General features: G+C 45.4%; 1 protein-coding gene and 1 long non-coding RNA gene across 2 annotated transcripts; one reads left to right on the top strand and one right to left on the bottom strand.

Moving 5' to 3' along the window:
- Positions 1–855: 855 nt before the first annotated feature.
- Positions 856–6,977, top strand: LOC124081791 (uncharacterized). The gene is made up of 3 exons (XR_006848126.2): positions 856–1,240; positions 1,907–2,039; positions 3,804–6,977. It is a non-coding gene; the product is annotated as an uncharacterized LOC124081791 (long non-coding RNA).
- Positions 1,667–25,541, bottom strand: Fam240b (family with sequence similarity 240 member B). Its single transcript, XM_046428140.2, has 3 exons — positions 25,367–25,541; positions 11,019–11,163; positions 1,667–2,403 (listed from the first exon to the last, which is right to left on the bottom strand). Exons 2-3 carry the CDS (start codon positions 11,159–11,161, stop codon positions 2,310–2,312), a joined length of 237 nt encoding a protein of 78 aa, XP_046284096.1. The 5' UTR covers positions 11,162–11,163; positions 25,367–25,541; the 3' UTR covers positions 1,667–2,309.
- Between the last annotated feature and the right edge of the window lie 507 nt (positions 25,542–26,048).

Genomic DNA, 26,048 nt, shown 5'->3' with positions numbered 1-26,048 from the left:
ACGGTGCTCTCTATGGGCTCATGTTCTTCTCCTTCTCCTTCTCCTTCTTCTCCTTTGTTAGATAAGGGTTAGTTAAAATAAAAATTTTAAATGCACTGTGCCCCACTCCTCTCCATCCAACCAACCTGCATGACCAAGGTGTTCTCTTTGTTCCTGTCCTCTCCCCCCTCCCCCCCCCCCGTGGAGACCGCAGAAACAGACTGAAATGTCCAAAACTGTGAGCCAAAATAAATCTTTTCTCTGTTGAAGTTGATTTATTTTGTTCTGTGATGGCTGACTCACACACATGACATGATCCTATTAGTGAATTTCCATAAAATTATATGCACATGTGTTTGCATATTTGAAAACTGGGAAACATTAACAGTGTAAATCTAGTCAGTTCATTCCTCTACCGAAAACATGCCAATGGCTCTTTGTTATCCTGTGGATAAGTCCGGAGTCTTTAGCCTGGTTCAGAGGTCCTTGTTCCCTTCTCCACTCTCCTGTAGGTAAGCGCCTGCCTCATTCTCTGGGTCACACGAACACATTTCCCTGTTCTTCTTCTCTTCAGGGCCCGTGGGTCTCTGCCCCTCTGTTCTGCCTCCTGCTGCTCCCCTTTTCCAAGACACCTCCTGCTCTATGTTCCTGGATGATTCTCACTCAGACTTACTTGCCTGTGCTCAGGTGTACAGCGTGAGGTTTGCATGTGCATATCCACAGTGAAGGGATCATTACTACAGTCTGAGGCTCAGCTTAAGAACCAGTTTCTTGGAAGGTTTCCCCTGACCTTCAGAGGTGGGGGGTCATCTTGGAACTTATTCCTGTGGTGTGGGGCGGGGGGGGGGTGGGAATCTCTCTCCAAGCCTTCTTGCTCTCTAGGGCTCTCTCAGCCATGGTGAGCTCTTTAGTTTTCTGGAGGAAGCACATCCTCTCGGCACATGTCATCTGGGAGGCCTGACTTGTCTTCCCAGCACTGTGGAAACTGTCCCCTCACCACACCCTCTGTCTCTCTGGACCCCTGTGTTCCTTGGAGGCCCGGGGTTCCCACTCTATCCCCTCTGCTTCTGTCTTGCAGTAGGAATTCCGGGGCAGAGGAGCTCTCTTCCACACCACTGTAGACGGGCACCTGCCTGGAGATCGTGTCTGAGAGCCGAGAGGGGGCTACTGGGGGGGATGACTTCCACTTCCAGAACCTGCTGATGCTGACGCTTGCTGTACCAGAGAGAACTGGCTGAGGAGGTGTTCAAGGCCAGGGCAGGTAACGTCAGGGCGAGTGATGAGGGCATGGATCCACTGTTCATTTAGCACTATTATTCCCTCCCTTCCTTCCTTCCCTCCTTCCCTCCTTCCCTCCTTCCTTCCTTCCTTCCTTCCTTCCTTCCACTGGAGAATGAACTCAGTCTGTTTAACCACTGAGTTACATCCCTAGCCCCAGCCCCTTTTTATTTTCAGACAGTCTTTGTAAGTTGCTGTGGCTGGCCTTGAACTTGTGATCCTCCTGCCTCAGCCTCCTGAGCTGCCAGGGTTACAGGTGTGCACCCCTGCACCTGGCTTCCTACATGTTCTTTAAAAAAAAAATTGTTTTTAGTTGTAGATGGACACAATACCTTTATTTTATTTGTTTATTTTTATGTGGTGTGGGGGATCAAACCCAGTGCCTCAAGCATATTAGGCAAGCGCTCTACCGCTGAGCCACAGCCCCGTCCCCTACATGTTTCTGATAAAACATGTTTATGAGAAAACAAAGCCCAAATTCACACGAAGAGGAAAAATTGGTTTCATTTTCAAACCATACTGATAATTTTTTAAAATAACGATAGCTTTATTTCTGCAGGCTGTTGCATCTCTGTATATATAAATCAGGAGGGAAACAGCAAAGCATTTTGTTGTTGTTGTTGTTTATTTTTTGACTTTCCCATTCCAGGAGGTATGGGGAAGCCAGGTTTCCATCGAGATCTTTACCTTCTGGAAGTTCAGAGAAAACATTCAGATTTCAAAAGGAGAAGAGAATGGGGAACTAGCTTATGCTACGTGGATCTTTGAAACCTGGGGGTGAGGTGTGTGCTAATTCCAAGAGCTTTTTATATTAAATAACCCAAGCTCGCTACGCTATTTGCGGCCCCCTGTGCTCTGTGCAGAGAGAGGACTGAGGTGGATAATAACTCCCATTGGTGCGGGAGGAGGCTTCCCAGGCAATTCCCTTCATAGATGGGCAAACAAACAGAGCGTCCTGCTTAGTAAGGCAACATGACTTGGGTGTTAGCTTTTTCTCCCAAAAAAAGACCCCTGGTGGCTGGCTGTCTTTGAAGCGGGCGAGGCAGACGCCCTCAGTGCACAGGGCCAGCCTGCTTCTCCTTCTCGTCAGGACGGTCCAGCATCCTCAGCCTCTGCTCCAGCCTCTGCTTCCATTCTTCCCGGAGCCTGGGAGGGGACACAGCACACGAGGTCATCAGCCCATTTGTCTCTAAAGCTGCTGTCCCTGCAGAGGGTTTCCTTTTTTAGGAATAGAAAAATAATTCTTCCCAAATTGATATTAGACTTCCTATCGCAGTCCAAGTAAGGCATTTCTGTAGCAGTTGACAAGCTGGTTGCAAATTGTCTGGAAAGCCATGTGCCTGTGATCCCAGCTTCTCAGAGGCTGAGGCTGGAGGATCACTCTAATCTAGGAACTGGAGGCCAGCCTGGGCCATATAGCAAGACCCCATCTTAAAAGAAAACAAACAAAACACCAACAAAAAACCCCAATAATAATTTCTATTGTCTTCATACTTACTATAAGTTAATACAAATTAAGTCTTAATACTTAATTTATATTGTCTCAAAATCACTACCTGGTTAATACAAAGCTGGAATCATTATAATGTGGCCTTGGCAAAGGAACAAGCTGGGGGGCTGGCACACAATAGAGTCCAGAAATAGACACTGATGTGGCTAATTGGTTTGTGATAAGGGGCAGAGACAACTGAACAGAGCAAGAATAGAATTTTTAAAAAATGGGTGCTGCAACACTATTATATATCTATGTTTAAAAAAAATGGACTTTGAATCTACTGGGTGGGAATACTTTTCCTGTACCCCCCAAAACATGCATTAAACTCCTAACCACCATGGTGATACTGTTAAACTTTGCTTAATTATCAGCCTGGAAGAAAATGGGAAGAATCTGTAGGTGTAGGGGATTAGGTAATATATACTTAATATAGGAAAAGCCAAATGCAGAAAAAAGAACAAAGAAAAATTAGATTCACCTTAATTTTTCACTCTGATGAGTAACTCTACAATGAATGCAATACTTATGTTCTTTCCATATTCCAGTCTGTTTTCCTGAGAGAGATTCCCATGGGTGAAATATCATAACTTAGAAGGGATAAATATTATGAAGGCTCTAGGCACCAAATTGGCTTCAGGAAAACTTATTTAAGTCTCTGCTCAATTATGGGCCCAGGAAAGAATGGAAGGAATCCGGAGTCAGCCTGTTGTTTAGTGGTGCCCATGGCTGACGCACCTTAGCAACCAAGGACTGGAAGTTGAAATGTGGATAGAAGAATGAGGGACACCGGGGAATGTTCCAGGACATCCACCACCGTCTTCCTCCTATGTTAACTTTAAATAAAAGTCAGTGACATTACAATAGAGCTTGCCTGCTTGCAGAGGGGTGCAGAGCCTGGGACTGCTGCTCCCAAGTGGGAAGATGGCCTGAGAAACAATCTGTCGAGCTTCTAGGACCTTCTATTCGGATGTCCACCTATTAGTAATTTTTATAATTATATTTCTTCACTGTGGTTATGAACTTGTCATTCTGTATTTTAATTTCTAATCAGCTTCTCCAATCTGAAGAATATCCAGCTTTACAAACTCTGAAAGGTTCTATAAAAAAAAATCCTCTTCCATTGATTTTTGTCGCCTGGGATCTTTTACCGCTGACCAACAAGGTTTGCTGCCTGGGTGTGGCATTGAACTTGATGGACTTCTTAATACAATGTGGATTCATTATTTCACAAAAGGAGCTTTGACTTTTACTTGGTCAGGTGGTCATGAAAACTCTTCACTCGGACATGGTGGACAACTGACGGGCGGCTATTGGAGCACTCCTGCAGACGAATGTGGATCTGCCCCAAGTCAGATGCCAAGGCCAAACTTCTTGTGGGCTGCTCCCGGCCAGTGACGGAGCCCAGCTGAGCTCTGATTGCACATCCATTCCTGAAGGAGCAGAACTTCTTTCACAGGTGACTTTGGCTCAAGGTCTCCCCAATAGTCTGGCCCAAGTTTATGAGGCCTGCATTGCTGTCCCCCAACCCTCCTTCCTTCCCTTTGTCCTGCATGGAGGTCAGGACTGTCTCAGAGTCTGAAGACTCTTGCTACCTTCTCAGCCTTCCTCCCAGTGGTGTGCTGGAGCTGGCTTTTAATGCATAGTCTGTGAGGGCCAATTATTAATTATTAGATTTTTGAGTTCATTATTAAATACAGACATTATTAAAAATAAATTATAGAAACTTATAGTTAATTAAATTATATTAAAAGAAAAGATGAGGACAGAATTCATCGCTTCCTAACTATTTATCATGTTTCCCAGTGCTCTGTGCTCTGCGGGTTATTGAGGCCTGGGGTATCTGTGTGGTAAAGGACTGTACCACAGGGTGCTGTAGCCAAGTGTCACTTCTGAACTCATCTTCCTGGATGGCACTGGTAGCTTGACCAGTGGTAGGAACATTTGCACCACACAGATGTCAAACACTATTATACACAGATTTAATTTACGTTTTTGTTCATTGCAGGACAACGATTTGGCCCTCTGGCCCAATCTAGACAGTTTTTGTAAATGAAGTTTTATTGGAGGATGGCCCTGTAAGTGTGTGGACCTGTTTAGTTGACACATGGTCATCATTGCTTTCTCACTACCATGGCAGAGCTGAGTCACTACAGCACAGACCGTGAGACTTATCAAACCAAAAATATTTATTCCCTGGTACTTTTGAAAAAGTATTTGCTGACCCCTGGTCTACATTTAAGAGAGCCATGGGGGAAATTTGAATCATTCCGACTAAAGTTAGAAGAGTGGCACGTCTATAGCTATCACGTTTGGAATCCAAAACAGTTGAGGAAATGTTCTTTCAGAATTAAAAAAATCAATTATGAGCAATGACGTGCACTTGGTGGAACTGGATAGCCATTGAATACTTCTTTGTTGTTGGATTTTGTCAAATCATGCTTGCATTGCATGGTGGGCTATAGATACAAGAGGTTGCCCAAAACTCCCAAGAGCATGCTGGGAGAATCAGTGGGCTGTATAGAATTTCCGGTAAAGATCATACTGCATTTTCCTGTTATTTGCAAGTCGTGTGCTATAGGGCCTTGGTATCCGTGAGATTTATAGCAGACGTGTGCGTGGATTCACATGTGCTTCTCCCCAGAGCCAGTTGCTAAGCAGGGATCAGCATACCCTCGCTTCTTCCCATTTTTCTTCCATAGGTGCTTCCCCCAATAAATCGTACGCACATCTAATCTCGCCTTGGCCTCTGCTTCTTAGAGGACCTGAATCAACACATTTGGTCTGATGCATTTCTTCTAGGACGCGGCTTAGGAATCTGGGATTCATAACACATTTATCCACTTTTTATAGTAGCCCTGCCACTATTTATTGCCAAACAGTGAAGGATTCAGGTTCCCATCTTCCCAAATGACCTTTAAATCCTAGTTTATGAATATTTAGACTGATTGCTGCTCCTTTTTGGTCAATATCTTTCATCGCTGTGTTGCTTCTGCTTAATTTTGGGTTCTTAGTAAACTGGTGAATATAAATGGAGCTTTTACTTTGCAATGGGGGCGGTCACCGTGAGGAAGATAATGCTTAAAAATTAGTGTATAGATTGAGATACGTGAGTGGAGTGAGAAAACAGGCACTAATGCTCACGAGGGGCGTTTTTACCTTCAGCCTAGAAATGCCTCATTTTTCAAAGGGAGGCCAAATCTTATTTATTATTTGCTGTTCTGGATCCTTCCGAGTTGTGCAGGAGTTGTGGCTCCTATCTAGAAACACAGATTCTCCTTGGTAAGTATGGGCCTTAACTAGAAGGCAGGGTGATGCTTGTGAAGGTCTTCGCCATAATTGTAATGTCCTTACTGGGCACCAGTAAGGATCAACTGGGCCCATCATTGTACTTTTTCTGTCATTTACCAGGCATTAGACATCTGTGTTATTTGGGGTCCTCTAAGAAGCAGATTTAGGAAAAACAAAGTGGGAGGAACAGAGTGGTTAGGAAGGGCCAGCAGCCTCCAGTGCTGATCTGACGTCTGTGGAAGAGGGAAAGGGAGCAGAAATGGCGGGGTAGGAGGAGCCCCGTGGCACAGCCCCCTTCTGAGAAAGCTTGGGTTGGGCTGACCGGGAGTCTCTGAGCAAACCCTGGCCCTCGGAGGAGCCCTGTCATGCAGGACTTGTGTGGGAAGAGCACCTGCCATGCTTAGTCGCCGGCTGGGGGCTGCCCAGGGGGCAGTGTGGCCTCAGCTCCGTCACCATGACCGATGTGGGGAGGTGGCAGCTGGAGGATCGGTCAACTGTCCTCCGCAAAGGAGCTCAGAGGGGGACCAGAATTGTGGCCGTAATATGCGAAGAAGAGAAACGAAAACAGCAATCCCTTCCCCCGAGGAATTTATAATTGACGGATTCCTTGATCTCCTAGTTCAGATCTCATTACTCCAATCTTCTCTCCTGTGTTTTGTTTACTATGAAATGTTGGATGGTGATTTTGCTCCTCCTCCTGCATTCCAGGAGGGACAGGATCTTTATAGTTGTTTTCCATGGTGGGGAGAGTGGGGTCTGAGCTTGATTCTGTGTGTTTCTATGTGACTACCCAGGTCACAGGGCAGAGCTCAGTCAATCAACACAGGCCAAAAAGCTTCCACATGCTCATCATCTGAGCAACTCCACTTACCAACCACATTTTCTATTCTCGTTTTGGGTGACAAATCTACCTAAAAACGTCCTCTCTGCTTATCCTTTGTAGACTAATCCTTTTTTTTTTGGTAGCAGGGATTGAACCCAAGGGCCTTTGACTGCTGAGCCATGTCCTCAGCCCTTTTTTATTTTTTATTTAGAGACAGCATCTCACTGAGTGGCTTAGTGCCTAGCTAAGTTGCTGAGGCTGGCTTTGAACTCATGATCCTCCTGTCTCAGCCTCCTGAGCTGCTGGGATTACAGGCATGTGCCACCGTGCCTGGCTTGTAGGCTAACTCTGTGAAAAGTTTGAAATGGCAGTCTGGTTTGGCCAGCACATGAAGAGCAGGGGGTTTTGTGGTTGGCAGTGATAAGCATCCTGATGGACAGAGCTGATCACTAGGCTGCAGAGCAGAGGGTGGGAATGGGCTCAGGACGGGCTTGATGTGTCCCCTTTTCAATCTCACCAGGTATGATCACTATCCCACACTGAGTTCTGCTAAATTCTGAAGACCTCCCTTCTTGCATTAAGACATTTCACTGAATGGCTGTGTAGTTTCTCAGTGATAGCTATAGGCTAGTCATGTAGCTTTACTTGTTGTCAGAGTTATCATCTAAACAGATGCTTTTAAAAATAAAAGGGAATGAAAGAAAAAGTTAGACCAGAGGGATAGCTGTATAGCCGGCCCACCCCCGGCCCACCAGGGGGTCTGAGTGACCCACCAGTGCCTGACTATTCTCCCTCTGTCCCCAGGGGGTGGTTTGCAAACAGTTCCAACTTCTCCAGGGGAACGACACATCCACGCTGTGTTGCTAGACTCGATGGAACTAAGGGTGGTGTTGGTTCCAGTTCTGGGGCCACCTCCTTCACCTTGGGACCCCACCTCCAGGGCCTCTGCCAGATACACCGATCACCAGGGGAAATGGATCTGACTGCCACCTCTAGGTCAAAGAACCAGCAGGCATGTGCTAAGCTTTGGCACAAGATCTCGCCAGGTTAGCTGAGCAGAGGGAGAGGGACACAAGACGTCACTGCCTTCATCTGCTGTATCTGCTTTTCATAAGGGGCTGCTGGGAAATGTGGAGGTTTTTGTTTCCACCCTTCACATTGAACATCTCTTGATTGCACAGTGGTGGTTTTGCCTTTTATAGATGGAAGGTAGAATTTAAAAAGTGTGTGTGTGTGTGTGTGTGTGTGTGTGTGTGTGAGGGGGGGGGCGCGGGAGGGAGAGCAGGCACTGATTGTCCTGGAGTTCAGGAGGCAGAGCCCACAGGGCTGGGGAGGTGAGGCACTGGGGTGTGCCCTCCCTCAGCCAGCACACCCCAGGACACGGTTGGTTCTGTTAGGACAGTGCTCAAACCGTCTGCTCAGATCAGTGGGGATTTAAACAAACATTCTGCCTTTCTGGTTTCAATTTCAAAGTATCTAGACTCTAATTGGGCAGTCTGTTAAATGTGGGATATGTGTGTGGTGTTTTGGTTTTTTTGTTTTAGCAAAGTAGGTTTTCATTTGTTGGCTACCGGATTAAGAAGGCTTTAGGTTTTTTTCCCCTCTTTTTAAAATTTTTACAGTTCATAAAAGCATAGCTCTGGAAAGTGAGCCCAAGAATGGACCACAGAAAAGTCCTTTCCCCAGCTCCTCATGACCCTCCTGTTCTGAGCTATGCAGAAGTGACATCCACATCTTTAAACATTCATTTGGGGAGATGATGATGAATGTTGCATGATGGGCACATGGTGAAGATTTATTTGTTCTTTGGTCATAGAAAGAAGAGAAAACTACTCCAGAATTTGGAAGTGGATGCTTTCTGGGGCCTACGGGAGCCTAGAGAAATAACACGTTTGTTGTACAGACCACTGGCCATTGGTTGCCTTTTAAACAAGTGACTTATTCTCCTAAATACACCATGGCATAGTGTCACTATGGAAACCTTGGGGAACATAGGAGTGTGCATCCTGCCATCCCTCCAACTAAAAAATAGCCACTTATAGTATCTAAGCATATTTTCTTCTAATCTTTGTCCTATATAAGCATATTATATATATGTATATATATCACTATCCTTAAAAAAAATCAAATGATATCAGAGAATTTGCCTTTAATCTAGCACAAGAGGGCTTCCGGAAAGGAAGTTACAGTGCAGGGCTCAGTGAGGGGTCTGGCTCCCATGGTCCAGGACCAAGGGAGAGAGATATCCTCACTTCCCTGGGTGCCCTAGCATGTGACCCTCCTAGGAAGGCCTGATTTTGCCTGACAGGCAACCAGCAACAAGGCTGGACTGATGGGAAAGCTTGTCTCTGGGTATGGAAAGCTTAAAAACTATTTTTAAAATGTGATGTTGAGGGCTGGGGATGTGGCTCAAGTGGTAGCGCGCTCGCCTGGCATGCGTGTGGCCCCAGTTCGATCCTCAGCACCACATACAAACAAAGAGTTGTGTCCGCCGAAAACTAAAAAATAAATATTAAAAAAGTTCTCTCTCTCTCTCTCTTTAAAACAAACAAACAAACAAACAAACAAACTTGATGTTGATAGCTAGGTATGATGGCACACTCTTCTAATCCTAGTGGCTTGGGAGGCTGAGGCAGGAGGATCGTAAGTTCAAAGCCAGCCTCAGTAATTCAGCGAGGCCTTAAACAACTCAGTGAGGCCCTGTCTCAAAAATCAAAAATAAGTAAATAAATAAAAAGGGCTGGGATGTAGCTCAGTGGTTAAGCACCCTGGGTTCAAACCCCAGTACCCCCATGCCCCTCAAAAACGTTTAACCTGTCTGAATTGTGCATATTTTCAGCTCAGCGCACATTGGACAGATGCAGAAATTATGAGCCCTACTGTCCAGCAAGACATGCAACTACCATCCCACTGGTGAGTGGGCTCTTCCCACCTGGACAGAGCTGCTCCACATCACCGCATACCTGAGGGCAGTTGGCTGTATTCATACACACACACACACACACACACACACACAGTTTCCCCACACCCGTGGAGAGGGTTCCCCTGTGGCCAGGCAGACTTCTTTGTCTAGAGCAAGAACATCCACCTGCCCATGGGGAAGGGCCACGTACCTGTCCCCCCCCTCCACAACTTTAACATCTTAACACTCTTACCATCCTGGATGTGGGGTCTTATTAATGAGATTGGTTTTGCACACACAAAAAGTATCCATCAACATGCCCTGACATTTAGTGTGACCTTGAGTGCTGGGCACTGCAACAGTGCAGTGGTGAGGAGAGCTTTTTCCCTCAGTTCATGGAGATGTGAATGACAGGACTTCATTTTGTTTGCGTTTTCAAAAGGCTTATTCACTTCTGTGAGCCACTGGCTCTCAGGGACACTCTGCCCTCCAAGGACCCTCTGCTTCTGCTGACATGGAATGCTTTAGGGCCAGGCACCCAGTGAGCATATTACAGAGCACAGACAGCCCTACTCAGTAAAGAATCTCCTGGCCCTAGGTGTCATAGTGCTGCAAACCCAGTGCCAACGGGACAGACACACCTGAGAAATCCTGGTGTGGATACTGGCAAGAGAAGTGGTTGCATTAACCTTGGGTTTTAGTTTCTGGGTTATGTGATGTTTTGGCATCTTAAGAGGTTTGCTGGCTGGGGAGAGATTGACCCTCCCAGAACTGGCTTTCAAGATAGCAAAAGGCTCAGCCAATCTCCAGACCAACTTTTCCTGAGGCCCCTTACTCAGCCCCCACACACCAGGCAGAATTTCCCCCACCTTGGAGCCCCCTGGAGTCGAGGACCAGCTAGAAACCACTGCTACAGCCCAAGTCCAGCAGAATCATTCAAAGGAGTCCACTGTGCATTTCCCACGGGCCCCCTCCCACACCCAGGAGGCTCTGGCTTGGACTTTCCCACTAGTTACTGACTCTGCCACTTGACCCTAACCCGGACAGACACATTCTGGGACCTGTGAGCCTCAGAAACTTCTTCCTTGCAAGCCTGTTGTCACTTCCTCCTGCGGTACTGACTGTGTCACACACCTGGCCTCTTGCCATCCTGGGACATCGGGTGATGAGCTAATGCAGTCCCTGCTCTTCACACCTGGTGGACTTCTGGGGAAACCTGTTGTAAAACAGCAATGGGGAGACAGGCCACGTACTTTCTCAGGGCGCTCCGTCCCTGGCGATGCTCCTCCAGTTCTCGGTAGCAAGTCTGTTTGCTAATTTCCTTTTCCCAGAAGCTCTTGAGCTCTCTGCAGGTTTCACAGCAGAAGACTTCCCGGCGCACGTATTGATTGTTCATCCCTGAAGCAGAAGCACAAAGTCAACCCGGCCCTTTCAATAACGCCACTTTAATTTTGGATGAGTCTGAAGCCGGCGGCTGCCAGTTATGCTTTTTTTTTTCCCTGTTACGGTAGACACATCACACGCTCAGATTGTGAGTCTATTTTCTCAGCTGCAAATGAGGATAATAACAGTTACATCAGAAAATGCTGGGAAATTTTTTTTTTTTTTTTGAAATGAGCAATGTCTTGGTAACCCTGCCAGACTCCCTGATTCTATAAGGGCCCACCCCTTCCAGGGCCTTGGAGCAATGTTGCAATTCTGTAAACTATAGAAAAATTATAGTAATGTAAACGATCTTTTGAACACAGAAATTCAAATAAACTTTGTCCAGTGGGATGCAAATGATTCACCTATGGATATCAATCAATATTTCATCCACTTGTAAATTCATTTGAGTATTCCTGATTGCCTATATGTGTGTGTTGTAAAAAATTTCCTTTGAATATCAGTTGTAATATCTTACTAGTTTTCTCATTATTTATAAGTAAAATAAAATCTTTGGCATGTATTCATTCTATACTTGGGCGAGAGTCATGATTTAAACTTTATTAAAATATCCTTCAATATTTATTTGGTAGTGTGTATGTGTGTGTGTGTGTGTGTGTGTGTACATGTGTATAAAATGAGTAGATAATCAAAAACTCTGGCCAGCAGTAGTGACTCAGGAGGCTGAGACAAGAGGATGGCAAGTTCAAGGCCAGTCTCAGCAACTTATCAAGACCCTAAGCAATTCAGCAAGACCCTGTCTCAAAATAAAAAATAAAAAAGGGCTGGGGATGTAACTCAGTGGTAGAGCACCCCTGGGTTCAATCCCCAATTATAAAAGCAAAAACAAACAGAAAACCCGAACACAAAGTCGAACAAATAGTAGGCAGTCAGTAAATGTTATATATATTTTTAAATTATTTTTAGTTGTAGATGGACACAGTATCTTTATTTATTTATTTGTTTGTTTATTTATTTATTTTTGTGTGGTGCTGAGGATCAAACCCAGGTCTCTCACCTGTGAGGCAAATGCTCTACCACTGCGCTACAGGCCCAGCCCAAATGTTATATTTTTTCCATTCTTCCTCACACGATGACAATGACCCCTACCATTTATTGAGTATTTACAAGTATGTTTGTTTATGTGTGACAGGCATCTTACACACACTGTTCCTTTGATCCTCACTGCCACCTGTTGAAATGGGGGACTCTCCACTCATTGTTCAGATGAGGAAACTGAGAGAGACTTGCCTGTGACCTCATCACTGAAAATGGATGTGCTGGGTGGATTTTGCACCTGGGTCTGCTCATCTACATGGAGGATGCTCTTTGCTTTTCTGATCCTCAGCACAAGGAATGGCTACTGCCTTTGTAAATGGCTACGTCCTCAGCAAACTTGCTGAGCATGTGCGTGTGTGCATCTCATGAAAATGCACGTGTTTTCTACTTCAAGGTATTCACTTGGTACCTGAAAGTTGCCAATTTTCTGGATCTTAGTGGCTTCATTAGGCAGGTAGATGCAAAGAACTGTAAAACACATCTCTCCCTGCCTGCTGGTAGCACCTACTCAAAAGCTGAGCCTCAGTCCTGGCTGAAGACTGGAAAGGAAACTGGTCCCTCTTCCCCTGCTACAAAAGCCAGTGATTCCATGCCAAGGCAGGTCTCCCCGGGCCAGTCCAAAGGACTGGGTGTGGAGAGGAGTTTAAAATAGGCTTCAGAAAAAAGCCATGATTATTTAATAAGTACAATACATAACATTTATATTACCAATCTGTTATATTGTAATAGCACCGGATGTCCATGTCAGAGGGTCAGGGAAGCCTTCCCTGCAGAAATGTCCTGAGACAGGAAGAGACTCACTTTCCTTATTCTTCCTTCTGGCCCTATCTTCTAATCATCTGGTAGTTTCTGTGGTCAGAGCTGCCCAGGAGCACATGGATGGGTGTGGTGACCTGGGACTGCCTGGGTGAGGTTGAGGGAAAGAGACCAGGGGAGCCAGAGAGTGCACTTCCCAGGTGCCCACCACCGTGGCTATTCTCTGGGTAATTCTCACTTGTAACACAGCCATTCTCCATTTCCCCCACTTTTTCCCCCATTCCCCCCATTTTTGCTTTCTTTTTTTTTTAAAAAATAGACATTCAATCTTTCAGAAGTTTTTCCTAATTGGTGCATTATAATTATACATGGCAGTGGAATTCATTATGCCATATTTGTATTGCACATGACACAATTTGATCTTTTTAAAATTTTATTTAAAAGGTAAAAAACATTTTTTTTTTTGGTGCCAGGGATTGAACCCAGGAATGCTTAACTACTGAGACACATCCATAGCCTTTTTTACATTTTTTTATTTAGAGACAGGGTCTTGCTAACTTGTTTAGGTCCTTGCTAAATTGCCTAGACTGACTTTGAACTTGTGGTCCTCTGGCTTCAGCCTCTTGAGCCCTAAGGATTATAGCCATGTGCCTACACACCTGCCTCCAAACTATTTTTAATTGACAAGTAAAATTGTATGTACTTACCACGCACAACATGATATTTTGAAATATATCTACCCTGTGGGATGGCAAAAACAAATGAAATAATGTCTCACTTTGCACAAAAAGAAGCTGATTTTCAGAGGCAAATTAATGCCTCTGCCGAGGTCACACAGCTCGAGAGTGGGGCATTGGTCAAAAGGCAGAGCCAGCGCTCCCCCCAGCATACGGAGATGTCCCTGGAGAGAGGAGGCTTGGCTCTGCTGCCCTCTCTCAAGCGCTCAGAGGTCTGTCCTGTGACTGACAGACGCAGAGGTGTTTGTGACTTAGTGAGGTCGAGTTTCTTGGAGAAACTTATTTCAATATATTTTGTGTTAAATGCCTTGAAGCATTTGATAGGACTTCAGTATTCTTAACCAACTTGAAGGATCCCTTTCTAAATTATTATTTTCAAAAAAGACTGGCCTGGAAATGGTAATGGCCCCTTTGGAGGCATCTCAGCTACTGAGGGGAGGTCAGAGAGGGGACGGGGTTTTGTACTTCCTGGGAAACAGAAGCGCCCAATTCCAGGGCCTTGTGTGTCTTTCAAGGCAGGGGCCGTGCCCCGGAACCTCTCTGAACTCCAGCTGTCTGCAGCCTGACCAAGACATCCTCCTGTCCTCAGAGGCCACATCTACCACTTGTCTTCTTTCCTAGGCTAAAGGATTCGGTGCAAAGAATTCTAATAAATTCCTCATTACTGGACATCAGAAGGAAAGCTATTAATGAAAATAAATCAGATTTCATATTTTCACAGAACTGGGGTGTTCATTGCTTGCCCTTCTGCAGCAGCTAGATTTCCTTGTGCGTTCGGCTGGAGCTCCAGGAGGAACTAATCTTCTCATTTTGTGGCGTTTCAAATGACAGAAAGAAAATAATGCTTGCTTTGAACCGAGAGGAGATTGTTAGATGTTCAACTTGCCCTTTAAGTAGGCAAAAATAACACCCCTCTCGTGTATGATGAAAATGCTCCTAAAAATTTCAAGTTCAGATTAAGTGTCTGGCATTCCGAGAAAAGATGGTTTGGCCCAATAAGTCCTCATGGAAATGTTTTCCTTTTCTCAGTGTTTAACATTTTAAACTGAAGAGTGTCATGGAGAAGGATGAGAGGCCCGGGCAGGAGCCCAGTCCACAATGCATGTCACTGTGTCATCAGGTCTGCTCTGTTGGCGGGAAGGTGGGGTTGGGCGTATGGAGAGGATCTATCCCAGCAGGCCCTGCAGGTGCAGCATCATGAGCCGAGGCAGAGTGCTGTCCACACAAACCCATGGAGTAAATGGAATCCGAATGAACCCAAAGGAGGCCAGGCCGCGGGCTCTGAGGGATGGGGAAGGAGCTGGGGGCTGTGTTTCCTGAGGAGCTGGGTGCAGTGGCTGTGACCTTTGGGAGGACATAGGGAGGAGTCCTGAAGTCACATGCCCTCAGGGGCCGGGCCAACCAAGCCACTGGGCCTGAGCCCCAGGGAGTCTCAGTGCACTGTGGTTTTAACAGGAGCCTGACATGGTGCCGCCAGACAGAACACGGCTTTTCCCTGATGCAGGCTGAGGGCTGCCTGCCTGCGTGTGCCTCTTAGGGGGGCATTCTTTAACTTCAGCTTTGGCCTTGAGACTTCTGGAAACCTCCTCCCTCTGCGCTCCCTGCAGGGGTCCCTGAACTACTCTGCTTTGCTTTGCAGCCTTCCTACCTCATTCCAGCAGCTTCCTTCCTCCTCTGCACCTGAGCAGACTGAGAAAGTCCCAAGGGCTTGGCCAGAGCCACTGTTGGAAGTGGAACTCTTCCCTCCCCCCAACCCCCGTCGCCTGGCCTATGGGGGACAGGCAGGCACAGCTGTCCTCCCTGCCCTCCTGCCCCACTCCCAGACCTGCAGGCTGCACCCTGGCAGCCAGATTGGTGAGGGAGCTGAGGAGGAGGGCGGCGGACTTTGTCACTTCTGTGGCATTGAGTGACAAGCCCTTTGCTCACTCTGGGCCTCAGTTTTATTACCCATGAAATGGAAATTAAGAGTGATAACCTAGAGGAAAGTGGCTCAGACATGACCTGCCCAAAGGCTGTGTGCTTGTCCCCAGGGAGCTCAGGGTCTGTTGCCTGGCCCCTGGCAAGCATTGACAGTGCTGACTTGGACCACCACCTAAATGTCCTCTCCTTGTCTTGAGTTTATACGCCATGTCAAACGCTTCACTTCTGACTGACTCAGCCCATATTTAAGGTTTATTTACCTCTGTTGCTGGGCTGTCAGAATTAGAGAGCCTAAGGTCATGGGTATAAGAGCTTTCCCAAATTGTCCAAGGTCCAGCGCTGGATAGCAGACAGAGAAGCCTTTAGCAAAGCTCTTGGTGGTGACACTCGCCCTTGTACCACTTAGGATGTTGTATTCCTGGGCTCTTCGTGGTGAGGCCCTGTGGTCACAGTCACTGAGGGATGCGACTGTATTGCTAAAATTGATAGTTGCCACTTTGTTAATGGCCGGGCTCAATCCTCCGGTGATATTACAGCCCAGTTGCTGGTTTTGGTGGAAACTGCTGGGAAACTTGAACTTCAACCTTCAGGATTATGACAAGTTCTATAAGAGGAAATACACGGTGACACACTGTGCTTTTCTCCCTCCCCTTTACATCTGTAGCTTGCCTTTATGAGCGGCATGGTGGTAGCTGGTATCTGCTGCTTTGGACCCTCAAGAAACAGAATTGATGGGAATTTTAGGAAAATATCAAAATAAGGCAGGAAAGAGGAATAAAGGGCATCCAGTTTTTCTGGGGGTATTGATGGAAAATCAGAGCTCTGACAATTGCTTTCTCGGCACCAGAGCCTGATTCAGGCAGAGAAAATCAACTGCACACCGCAGGTCCCTGGGGCTGCCCCTGTTGGGGCTCAGGTGAGCGCTAAAAGGCATTGCTTTCTCCAGTCGCGCTCTCTGTGGGATCAAGAAAGAGGGAAAGCTGCTGTGGGCTCCTGTGGGATGGATCAGTCGTTTTTTTATAATCACAGAAATAAGAAATTCTAAAGAATGGAGGCTTGTCAGCCGGTGGGGAACCTGAACCCTCCTGAGCCACTGTCAAAGAATTGCAAGATTAAGCTCCTATTTTTTTTTTTTTAACATGAGGATCATTTCAAACTCAGGTGTCTCCATTCTGTTCTGTGCGATGGATTTTTTTTATATACCCAGCTTCAGATCTTTACACTCACCCCTCCTAAGTTTCAGTTTGTGACTTTCGGATCCTGCGGTGTCTGTGGATGGGAGGGAAGAATTCCTCAGGTGAACGCTTGGATCTTTTTCTTTCCCTCCAATCCTGAGATTGGCTAAGAATAGAGAATCTGTCTTTTGCCTGACACCCAGATAGCAGTGTTGTTCTCTGTCCCCAATAGCTTCAAAATCAAGAGCAGCAAATTTGACTGTAGCCGTCAGAAGTTCACATCCGTGAGTTATTCTGTTTATTTTCATAATAAACACTTAGGGGTACTGTCTGCTTTCCCAGACTCACTCAAATGTATCAGGTTTGCTGCATTTATGTTTTGTTTCTCCAATTTTTATAAACTCTTAGGTAAAGAGAATGCTTTCTCTTCTTTAAGATAAACAGAAGGATAAATGCTTTGGTATCGGCCACTGAAATGCAGCCTTGGAGCAATGACAGGGAGCGGAGGGGAGTCAGGGGAAGGAGCAGGCCTGTCCCACCAGGGCTTCAGGTACAACCTGCCTCCACTCTGTTACCTACCGGCTGGTGGGCTGCAGGGTTACTTTTACGCTCTTTGTTGAATACTTAGGGAAAACCCTCCCTTCTTCAAAGTGCTTTCCATCTCACCTTCCCATCTCACGACCCTATTCTTATCCTCCTTTTACAGGGAGAGTGGAGAGGCATGTCATCGCTCAATGTCACCTGTTGACTGTGATGGACTGGGATTCAAACCCTGCTCAAGTGCAAATCTGGCCAGCCAGAGAGACAGAGGGCAGCTCCTGGGAATTGCTGGGTAATACAAGAAACAGGTGCTCTCGTTAAATCTGCTCTAACTGAAAATCTAAGCTCCAAGGGCTGCTCTCTCTGTACCTGCACCCGACATTCCAAGGTCAGGTTACCAATTCTTTATCAGGGCAGAACTGGATTAAGTTTTTTTTTTTTCCTCCAAGAGTATTTTGTGTTATTGCATTAAAACAAATGTCTTTTCTCCTCTTCAGTATTTTCTGCCCAAGGTACTCACAGGTACCAGTTTTATGTGAACTAGTTTTATAAGAATCGAATAAACAAAACCTCGAGTCCTAACGCTAGCTCCTCCCCATCATGCACAAAGGCTGGAGATTCTGCCTCTGTAGGTGCCAGGGACTCCCTGGTCCTCCATTTCCTCTTGGTGGGCTTTTCCACACATGGTGGCAATATGTTTAGGTCAGAAGTTGCTGGGTCCAGTTGCCAAGAGGCTACAGTTGACAGTGGTGTTAAGACCACAGGGTTTCTCTTCCCATCCCACCTCCCGGTTCCAAGCTCCAGGGAATAAATGTCTTCCTCCTCTTTCTTCCTTCACCTACACCCATGGAAGGTGAGGTGTGACGTGGAAGTGCCTCTCAGTTTAGCAACTTGCAAGAACACTTTTCTTTTCTCCTCCCCTCCAACTTTAGCCAGGTGATTTGCACTTAAGTCTTGATTCCCACTCTACAGTTTTCCAATTAATATAATTGATATCCTTCAAAGCCATCTCAGATTTGGCTGACAGTGTATTAAGTCTTATGAAGAAGCTCAAGGGAAATAAAATTACCTGGGGCAATGTGAGTTTGGGGTAGCAGGAATTTTTAGCTAAAAGAAGACTTATGGGGGAAAATGCTTATACTGAATGTGTCCATAATGATCCAGTTCCTTGTTTTCTCTGGGGTTCACCTGAATACTGGAGTGTGTCATGTTTGGGTCTGGAATGTCCACCAAAGTCTCAGAATGATATAGGCGAATTCAGCCATGTTCAGAGGTGGGGCTTTGGGAGGTGATTGGTCACCAGGGCTCTGACCTCATCATTGAATCCATCCATTGATGGATTTATAGCTGAATGAACTCTTGGGAGGTGGTGGGAACTGTAGGATGTGGGACCTAATGGATCCTTGGGGACATGACCTTGGGGACTATATCTTGACCCCAGGCCCTTCCTCTCTCTTTCTCTCTCTCTGCTCTCTCTCTGCAGAGTGCCAGGGTGTGAGGAGATTTCTCCTCCAGACCATTCCTCCCTGATGTGCCACCTCAACGCAGGCCACAGCAACAGAGCCCTCTGACCATGGATGGACCCCTCTGACCATGGACAGACCTCTCTGAAACCATGAGTCAAAATCAGTCTTTCCTTTTCAAGCATTTTGTCACAGGGACAAGAAGCTCTCTATCACAGGAGACACTGGTCATGAAGGAGGGACACCAACAATTTTTAGGGAAGTCACTATGACTTTGGGGCCTTATGACCTTGAGGAAAAATTACTGAACCTTTCTGAAGTTTAATTTCTTTATGGGAAAAATGCATTGTTCTGAGAATTAAATGAGCTAATGTAGTAAGCAAAGGCTTCACACAATATCTGGCCCATCACCGTCATCTGTAATCCTATCAGCCACCTGCATTGAGTACAATTCCAAATATTGTCTCATTTAATTTTTCAATACACTGTGATAGGCTTTATTATTCCTGTATTTGGGGACAAAAAGGAACTCTGGGAAGTTAGGTGACGTTCCCCTAGTCCCAGGAATCTTGCCCAGGCCTGCTCGGTTCACAGTCCCCAGTCTGCCTGGACATGGGGTGCTGACATCACTCAGAAGTGACTCACAGTGAAGGACAGATCAAGCTCTGTAATTGCTAATTTGATCCTAAAAATCATCTCATTTCATGATATCGGTAGCTCTGGGAAGTGGGTCGTATGATCCCCCAGCTAGCAGACAACAATCCAGGCATAGAAAGTTTAACTGCTTGGTAAATCATGGAACCCGCCAATGCCGGCACCGTCTGAACCTGTGCTGTCCGATGCCCAAGCTCCTGCCACCACCTCCCACGGTTTGAGCCACTTTCCTCATTCATTTAGGGGAAAGTTCACCAACCCCAGGAAAAACAAGGACCCATGAGCGTCTGTCATCACAGATTCTAATTACCCCAGGGTGCTCTGCGAGAGGACTGCTGGGACCCATCTAGGTCTCGAGCGTCTCTGCTCAGGGTCAGGCTCCCTGCTAATGAGGTCAAACAGCAGAGATATGGGTGGAGAAGCAGAGATATGGGTGCCATGACAGGGAGGAGGGCCGAGAAGATGGCCAACATCAGAACAGTTGGTTGTTCTGGTCAGAAACGGAATTTCAAAATGTTACAAGGATCCACATGAATGAATTGGATGAGACTGGAATGTGGACATTGGCAGGATTGTACCAATGCTTGATTTCTTCAAGTTGACCACTGTGCTGCGATTTTGCCAGAGAGTGACTGTGTTTGGGGTTTTACCAGAGGGTGACATACTGGAGTGTTTAGAGGGGAGTGAGGGGTCATGATGTGTCCCCTCGTTCTCCAACGGCTCAGAAAGAACACGGAGGTGGAGAAAGCAGATGATAAAGCCAACAGGGGAAGACAGGGGCACTCGGGCTCGTGGTAAATGGGAGTTCTTTGAATTATTCTTGTAACTGTCATCTTAAAATTATTTCCAAGTAAATGTTAAAACAATAAAAAATTACTTTTATTTCCTTACAAGAGAAAAAAAAATCCTGCTATTTTCCTTTCCTTCCCCACTTGCTGTCCAACCTCGTAGGCAGAAGCCCACTTTCTGTAACTACACAGTGGATATACTCTACCTTGTAAAACCCTGGTACTGAGCAGTTTACTTTGCTAAGAAGAATGAAAGGCTTAAGAAATGGGTGAAGGGCATTGCCAAAGGACAGGGGAGAAAGCCTGAAAGAGTTCCCAACAACCAAAACTGGAGCAGCAACACGAGTTACATGGTATTAGTTACGATCCAAAAAATGAATCCAAATTGATCTAAATGACTGTGATCAATAAATGAAAGAAAAAGAACTATTGATTTTATAATTCCAATGAGAAGATGTAGAAGGAATTCTGCAGACAGAATTCACCAATGAAAGGCAAACTCAGTGCATGAAGCATGACCTTTGCAGAGCCACAGAAATACACCTCTGAAGGTTCACTGATGCCTGGGCAGTGTTCACATGCAACTGGACCTTCTTCCACACCCGCCCCTTCTCCTCTCCCCTGGAGACAGGGATGACTTGGATTCCAGAGCAGAAACGAAGCCCACCTTACCAGGAGGTCAGAGGTCACATCACCAGTAGTAAGTATCATCCACATCACAAGCCCCGATATCACACGATACTACAGAAAGATATGTCACCTCTGTGGTTCACTTCCCTGAACTCCAGAAAGCTCAGTCTCTTCCTGAGAAAATTACAGTCAAGCTCAAATTTGGGTACATTCTATGAAATTCCTGATCACCCCTTATTAAAGGGTCAAAGTTGGGGCTGGGGTGTACCTCAGTGGTAGAGGGCTTACCTAGCAGGCATGAGGGCCTGGGCTCCAGCCCAGTGCAAAATGAATAGAATAGAATAGAATAGAATAGAATAGTCCAGGTCATGAAAGATAAGGAGACACTGCAGACCTGTCACAGATAGAGAAGAGGAAGCAGACAGGACCCTCCCTGGCCCCATACACTGCAGGTAAGTGCAGCCTGGTATTCTGGACTGAATCCTAGAACATATAAAGTGCATTAGTGGGAAAAGTGGGGCATCTGAATAAAGTCCATAGTGAACTTTGTCACTTGCACCAGTCTTCATTTCATAGTTTTGACAAATGTTTTGTGGCTCTGCCATGTGTGAACGTTGGAGGAATCTGGGTGATAGATATGTGGGCACACTGCGTGCTGTCTTTATAACTTTCCCTAAATGTGAAATTATTTCAAAATAAAAAGTATATTTTTAAAAAAGGCTCTAAGAAGCACATGCATCTTCCTGACATCACGGACAGGTGTGAGTTATGGGCTGTTCTCTAGCTGAGGAAGGTTTTCAATGCACACAGAGATACTGTGTCCCAAAGCCACTGGCCTTACCTGTCATGAAAAAGAGGCCTGGACTAGGAGTTAGGAGACTTCTACGTCCATCTGGCCAAGTTTCGTGAATGTCCATCTTTCTCATGTGTCAAATGGAACCATTCATTCACAATACAATGCAGTTGCTTAATCAGCTTTCAATTGAAAAAGCTGCTCTGGGGAATGTTTAGCACCCAACAGAATACATGCTTAATCAAATCTTGAGTGTGTGTGTGTGTGTGTTTTTATATATATTTATACATTGATTATCCACATATCAAAGGCCACAAACTCAGAAGCTTAAGAGTTCTATGGAAAATTCTAGAATGTGTGGCTCTCTCCAAAGGAGACATTGCCACTCAGTAGGGTTTGGTCCCAGTGTTACCTGATATTTGAGTTTTTCAAAATAAGATAAAAATCCTGATTTTATTTTCCCAAAAAGTGTAATCTCCTTATTTTAAAATGTTGCTAATGAATTCAAGATATTTCAGAGCATTGTGCTGAACATCAGTCAGAACCCTGGCCTGACAGGGCTTTGTGTGTTCAAGACAAAGATGCCTCTGGGTTTGTCATGGAAGCAGAGAGCTCCTGCCCGGGGCTGAGCTGGGACCAGGAGCCAGGGCTGGCTCTCTGTTGGCTTCCACCCCTAGTCTTGTCCCTTCAACTAGACTCTCCACTGCCCTGGGGCGAGGACCTTGCTTAACCCACAGCCTTGCCTCAGTCAGTCTGTTGAGCAAGGAATTTGTCATTGCCCATGCTGACACCCCTCACCCACTCAGTTAAACTTCTCCAAAGAATCATTTCACCACCACATTTTATATCCTTTGACACTTCTTAAAAGGGAAGCCGGCCAATAATTCGAAGTTTGGCTGAAATGTTGCTTCTCCTCTCCCTGGCTTCAGTCTGCCAGCCCCGTGGTTATGGCTGTTTGTAATCAAGGCCATTTTTTTTAAAAATCTGAATAGAAAATGGACTTTTATCTCTAAAAGAGTGGGTGCAGGCCAGGTTATGACCCCAACTCACTGGATTCCAGAAGCTGTAGTTTTACTTTTAGTAAAAAACACAGTCTCAGTCACACTTCTGAGAGTGGCATGCAGGCAGAGGCCCCCAGTCCCACCCTGCAGTTGGATTAGCTGAAGGACACACAGCGAGACCCTCAGAAACCCTAGAGGCTGCAGAGGCAGATCCAGGAGGAGGCCACAGGGGGCGGAGCAAACACCAGCTGCCCAGAGGGGGGGCGAGGTGATTGACAGGGGTCAAGAGCTGGAGATCAGAGCTGGAGACAGACAAGCAGCTTTTTTAGGGTAGCCCCCCCTCCCCTTTTTTTCTTTGTGTCGTGATGGTCCACGGACCTGAGGATGCTACAAATATCATTGCATGCCATAATTTATTCCATCTTTATTGTAAAAAAAAAAAAATCTCCAGAATTAAAAAAAAAATCTCCAGAATAATTTGGTTAAAGGATTAGAAAGTTTTACAATATTAGCAAAGATACTCCTTCAAGATTGTATTTTAAAAGAGATAAATATGCCCATAGTAAAATCTTTAAAAAAAACACTGAAGTATATAAAACGAAAAATTAAAAAAAAAATGTTCTCTTTACATTGCTGCCAGCAGGACTTCCCAATAATTTCCACTGGGAATGATGTCTTGTTAATATGTCCATTTTAATGAAAGCATATGAGTGCAGACCTATGTGTATTTATGAATATATGTATTCTGTGTTTTGGAAGCTGGGCTGAACTATGTGTTCTGTTCTGAATTTTGCTTTGTTCACTTAAAGTATTTTCTTAGTAGCACACGTTGTTTTTCATGGCTGCGTTATCATCTACTTACAGATATGCCCTACTTTATTTAATCATTCCCATAACAATGGGCATCTAACTCCTGTTGTGGTCTATTAGACACCTTCAGAGGGAATCACGTTTTGTTCACATGCTCAAGTCTGAAGCATCACCTTCTAGATGGATAATTGCAGGGCAGAGTCATGAACTGTTTTCTTCACAGTTCTGCATGGCCCTCTGCAGGCATGCACGTGCAGTTATGTGAGTGTTAAAGTCGATCGTGGACTTGGAGGGACCCCTTTTACAGAGGCACTTTCAGTTTCTTCCAAGGCCGAAAAGACCAGTGCATGGATCTTCCTCTTAGTGGAAAGACACAGCACAGAGGAAGGTCATGTGCTAAGGAGGGTGAACCTGAACCTGTCACTCAAGACAGACCCTGGACAGCTGCTGCTGCTTGAAGCGTATTTGTCAAATTAATAAATAAATGAATCACATCACGACGGTGCTTATAGAGAGGGCATCAAGATGTGTCTCAATGCAATGATGCTTCAACCATGAAAACCCTTCATCACTTGAACAAATAAATTTCACCTTTAACCAGTTTAATTGCATTCTTATGCTAGCAGGAAAGACATGCAGTTTGAGGTATGTAAAAAGAAATGTTCAAAGTTCTGACAGCAGATAGGTATTCCACCTGGCTAACCTATAATTTCTATTTCTCCTATTTTCTTTGAGTGGTATTTGGTGGATAGTTACCATATTATTAATAATGTACATTTTTTTCTTAAGTACAAGTTTAAATGCTTTTTATTTTATTCAGTTTGCTTGGAAATTTTCTTTTTGTAGATTTTGGAAGCTACTTTGCTTTAGTCTCCCTGTCTGTGAATTGAGGCTCATCCGGGTCCCTCTGGCTCTGACAGTCAGGAAATCACTAAATTCTAGAGAAGAATCGGTACCTTCTAAATTACAGGGGCTTTGAGTTTCACTTTCTTCCCATCCAGATGAGGATGTCTGGTTGCCTTGTATATATGTGAAAGGTAAATATCAATAATTAGATATGCCTTTAGCCATCAGGACTGCAGGGGATAAAAGAGTCAATTTCTTTGCATCCCCTACAGCAAAAGTATTTTTTTCTAGATTCTATCTCTTGGGATAATTAGTCCTATTTGCAGTAGATCATTACCAATTTGGAAAAGTCTTTATTTCAATGGCGATTTACTTGACTGATTAACTTACGCTTGAAGACTACTAGAATTCACTCTTAAATAAATTTTAAATGACTATCCACTTAGCCAAATAACATTTATTGAAACTTGACTTTGAGGCTCAGGCATTTTAATCTGTGTAACAAGGGACTGCAGAATCACCAGTTGTATAAACCAAAACAAAAGCAAATTCTGCCATTTAATTTCCAACGTCTCAGGCTACTCACTTGATAGGGACCCCAAGTTACAGATTAATCCTCCTGATCACCAGCTTCCTGGCTTATAATGGGGTCCAGCACCTATAATGCATGTTTCTTGGGACTCATCAATCAGCATGGTATATTCCTTATTTTGATTAATCTCAGAACCTTCTCACTGAGATGGGCCCTGATTTCTGACTCTTTCACATCCTTCAACTTGAAATTCAGCATCACTGACATTTAGAAAAAGATGGAAACAATCAAAGATAGAAAAAAAATCTTTTGGTTCATTTAAGTCACTCCCAACTGGTTCCAGGATAGGAGAAAAGTGAGTTCCAGGGGCCACCAAAGGCCACATGTATAAGGGGCCGTGTCCATTTCAATTTCTAACCCCAAACGTGAGATGTTTTCACACCTGACAACATACAAGCTCAACACACCATACCTCAAAGACGAATTTGCAGGTGACTGATCTCCTGCTAGGTGTGGAGGAGGGCAAATGTCCCAGCCCCGTCCTCCCTCCTCGGCTCTGGTTTGTGAAGGCCACAGACGCAGTCCTGAAGTCTCATGCTGTAGCTCTTTATATAGAGACTGGAAGGGGTTACAGAAATGCTTCAGCCCTTCAAGGTCATTTGAGCCAAATTAGTAGCAGAATCAGATAATATCTTTCCAGGGACATTGTAGCCTTCCCTTGTGGTGAGAGATGGCTCTAAACAAATTCCATCTCCTGCCACCTCACCCTCCCCAGGGCGGACGGGCTTCTGTTCTGGCAGGGTCATGAGTGCTGTGCCTTGGCCCGGACGGGGGAGACGGTTTAGACCATGGACTGGATTACCCATGCGCCTCATTCCTCTGGGACTGTGAAAACCCAGCCTCTGCCCCTTGGTGTGTAAAGGGGACGGGGACGGTGGGTGGGACGAGTCTTACTTGGGTGTAATGTTACAGGAAGACTTAGAGGCATCTTGTTCTTGGGATCCATTAATCCTTGAACAGAATCTGGTGATGACATATCACGGCCTGCTCAGCTGGGAGCAGGAATTGACCCCTGGTGAGTATTTTCCAGTAAAATGCATCCAAGTGAGATCGACTTCTCATTTTAGAGTGGCTCTTATCTCATTATGGAGGAG

The sequence above is a fragment of the Marmota monax genome, unplaced genomic scaffold (assembly GCF_021218885.2).
Source record: "Marmota monax isolate L192 unplaced genomic scaffold, Marmota_monax_Labrador192_F-V1.1 WCK01_AAM20220418_F8-fsc00590, whole genome shotgun sequence".
Lineage (NCBI taxonomy): Eukaryota > Metazoa > Chordata > Mammalia > Rodentia > Sciuridae > Marmota > Marmota monax.
This window is presented reverse-complemented; position numbering and strand designations above follow the sequence as displayed.

Excerpts from the sequence above, each read along its gene's own strand:
- Fam240b (XM_046428140.2), bottom strand. The coding sequence starts at position 11,161 with ATGAACAATCAATACGTGCGCCGGGAAGTCTTCTGCTGTGAAACCTGC. Across the intron at positions 2,404-11,018 it reads GGACGGAGCGCCCTGAGAAA|GCTCCGGGAAGAATGGAAGC; the intron begins GTACGTGGCCTG and ends GTCCCCTCCCAG.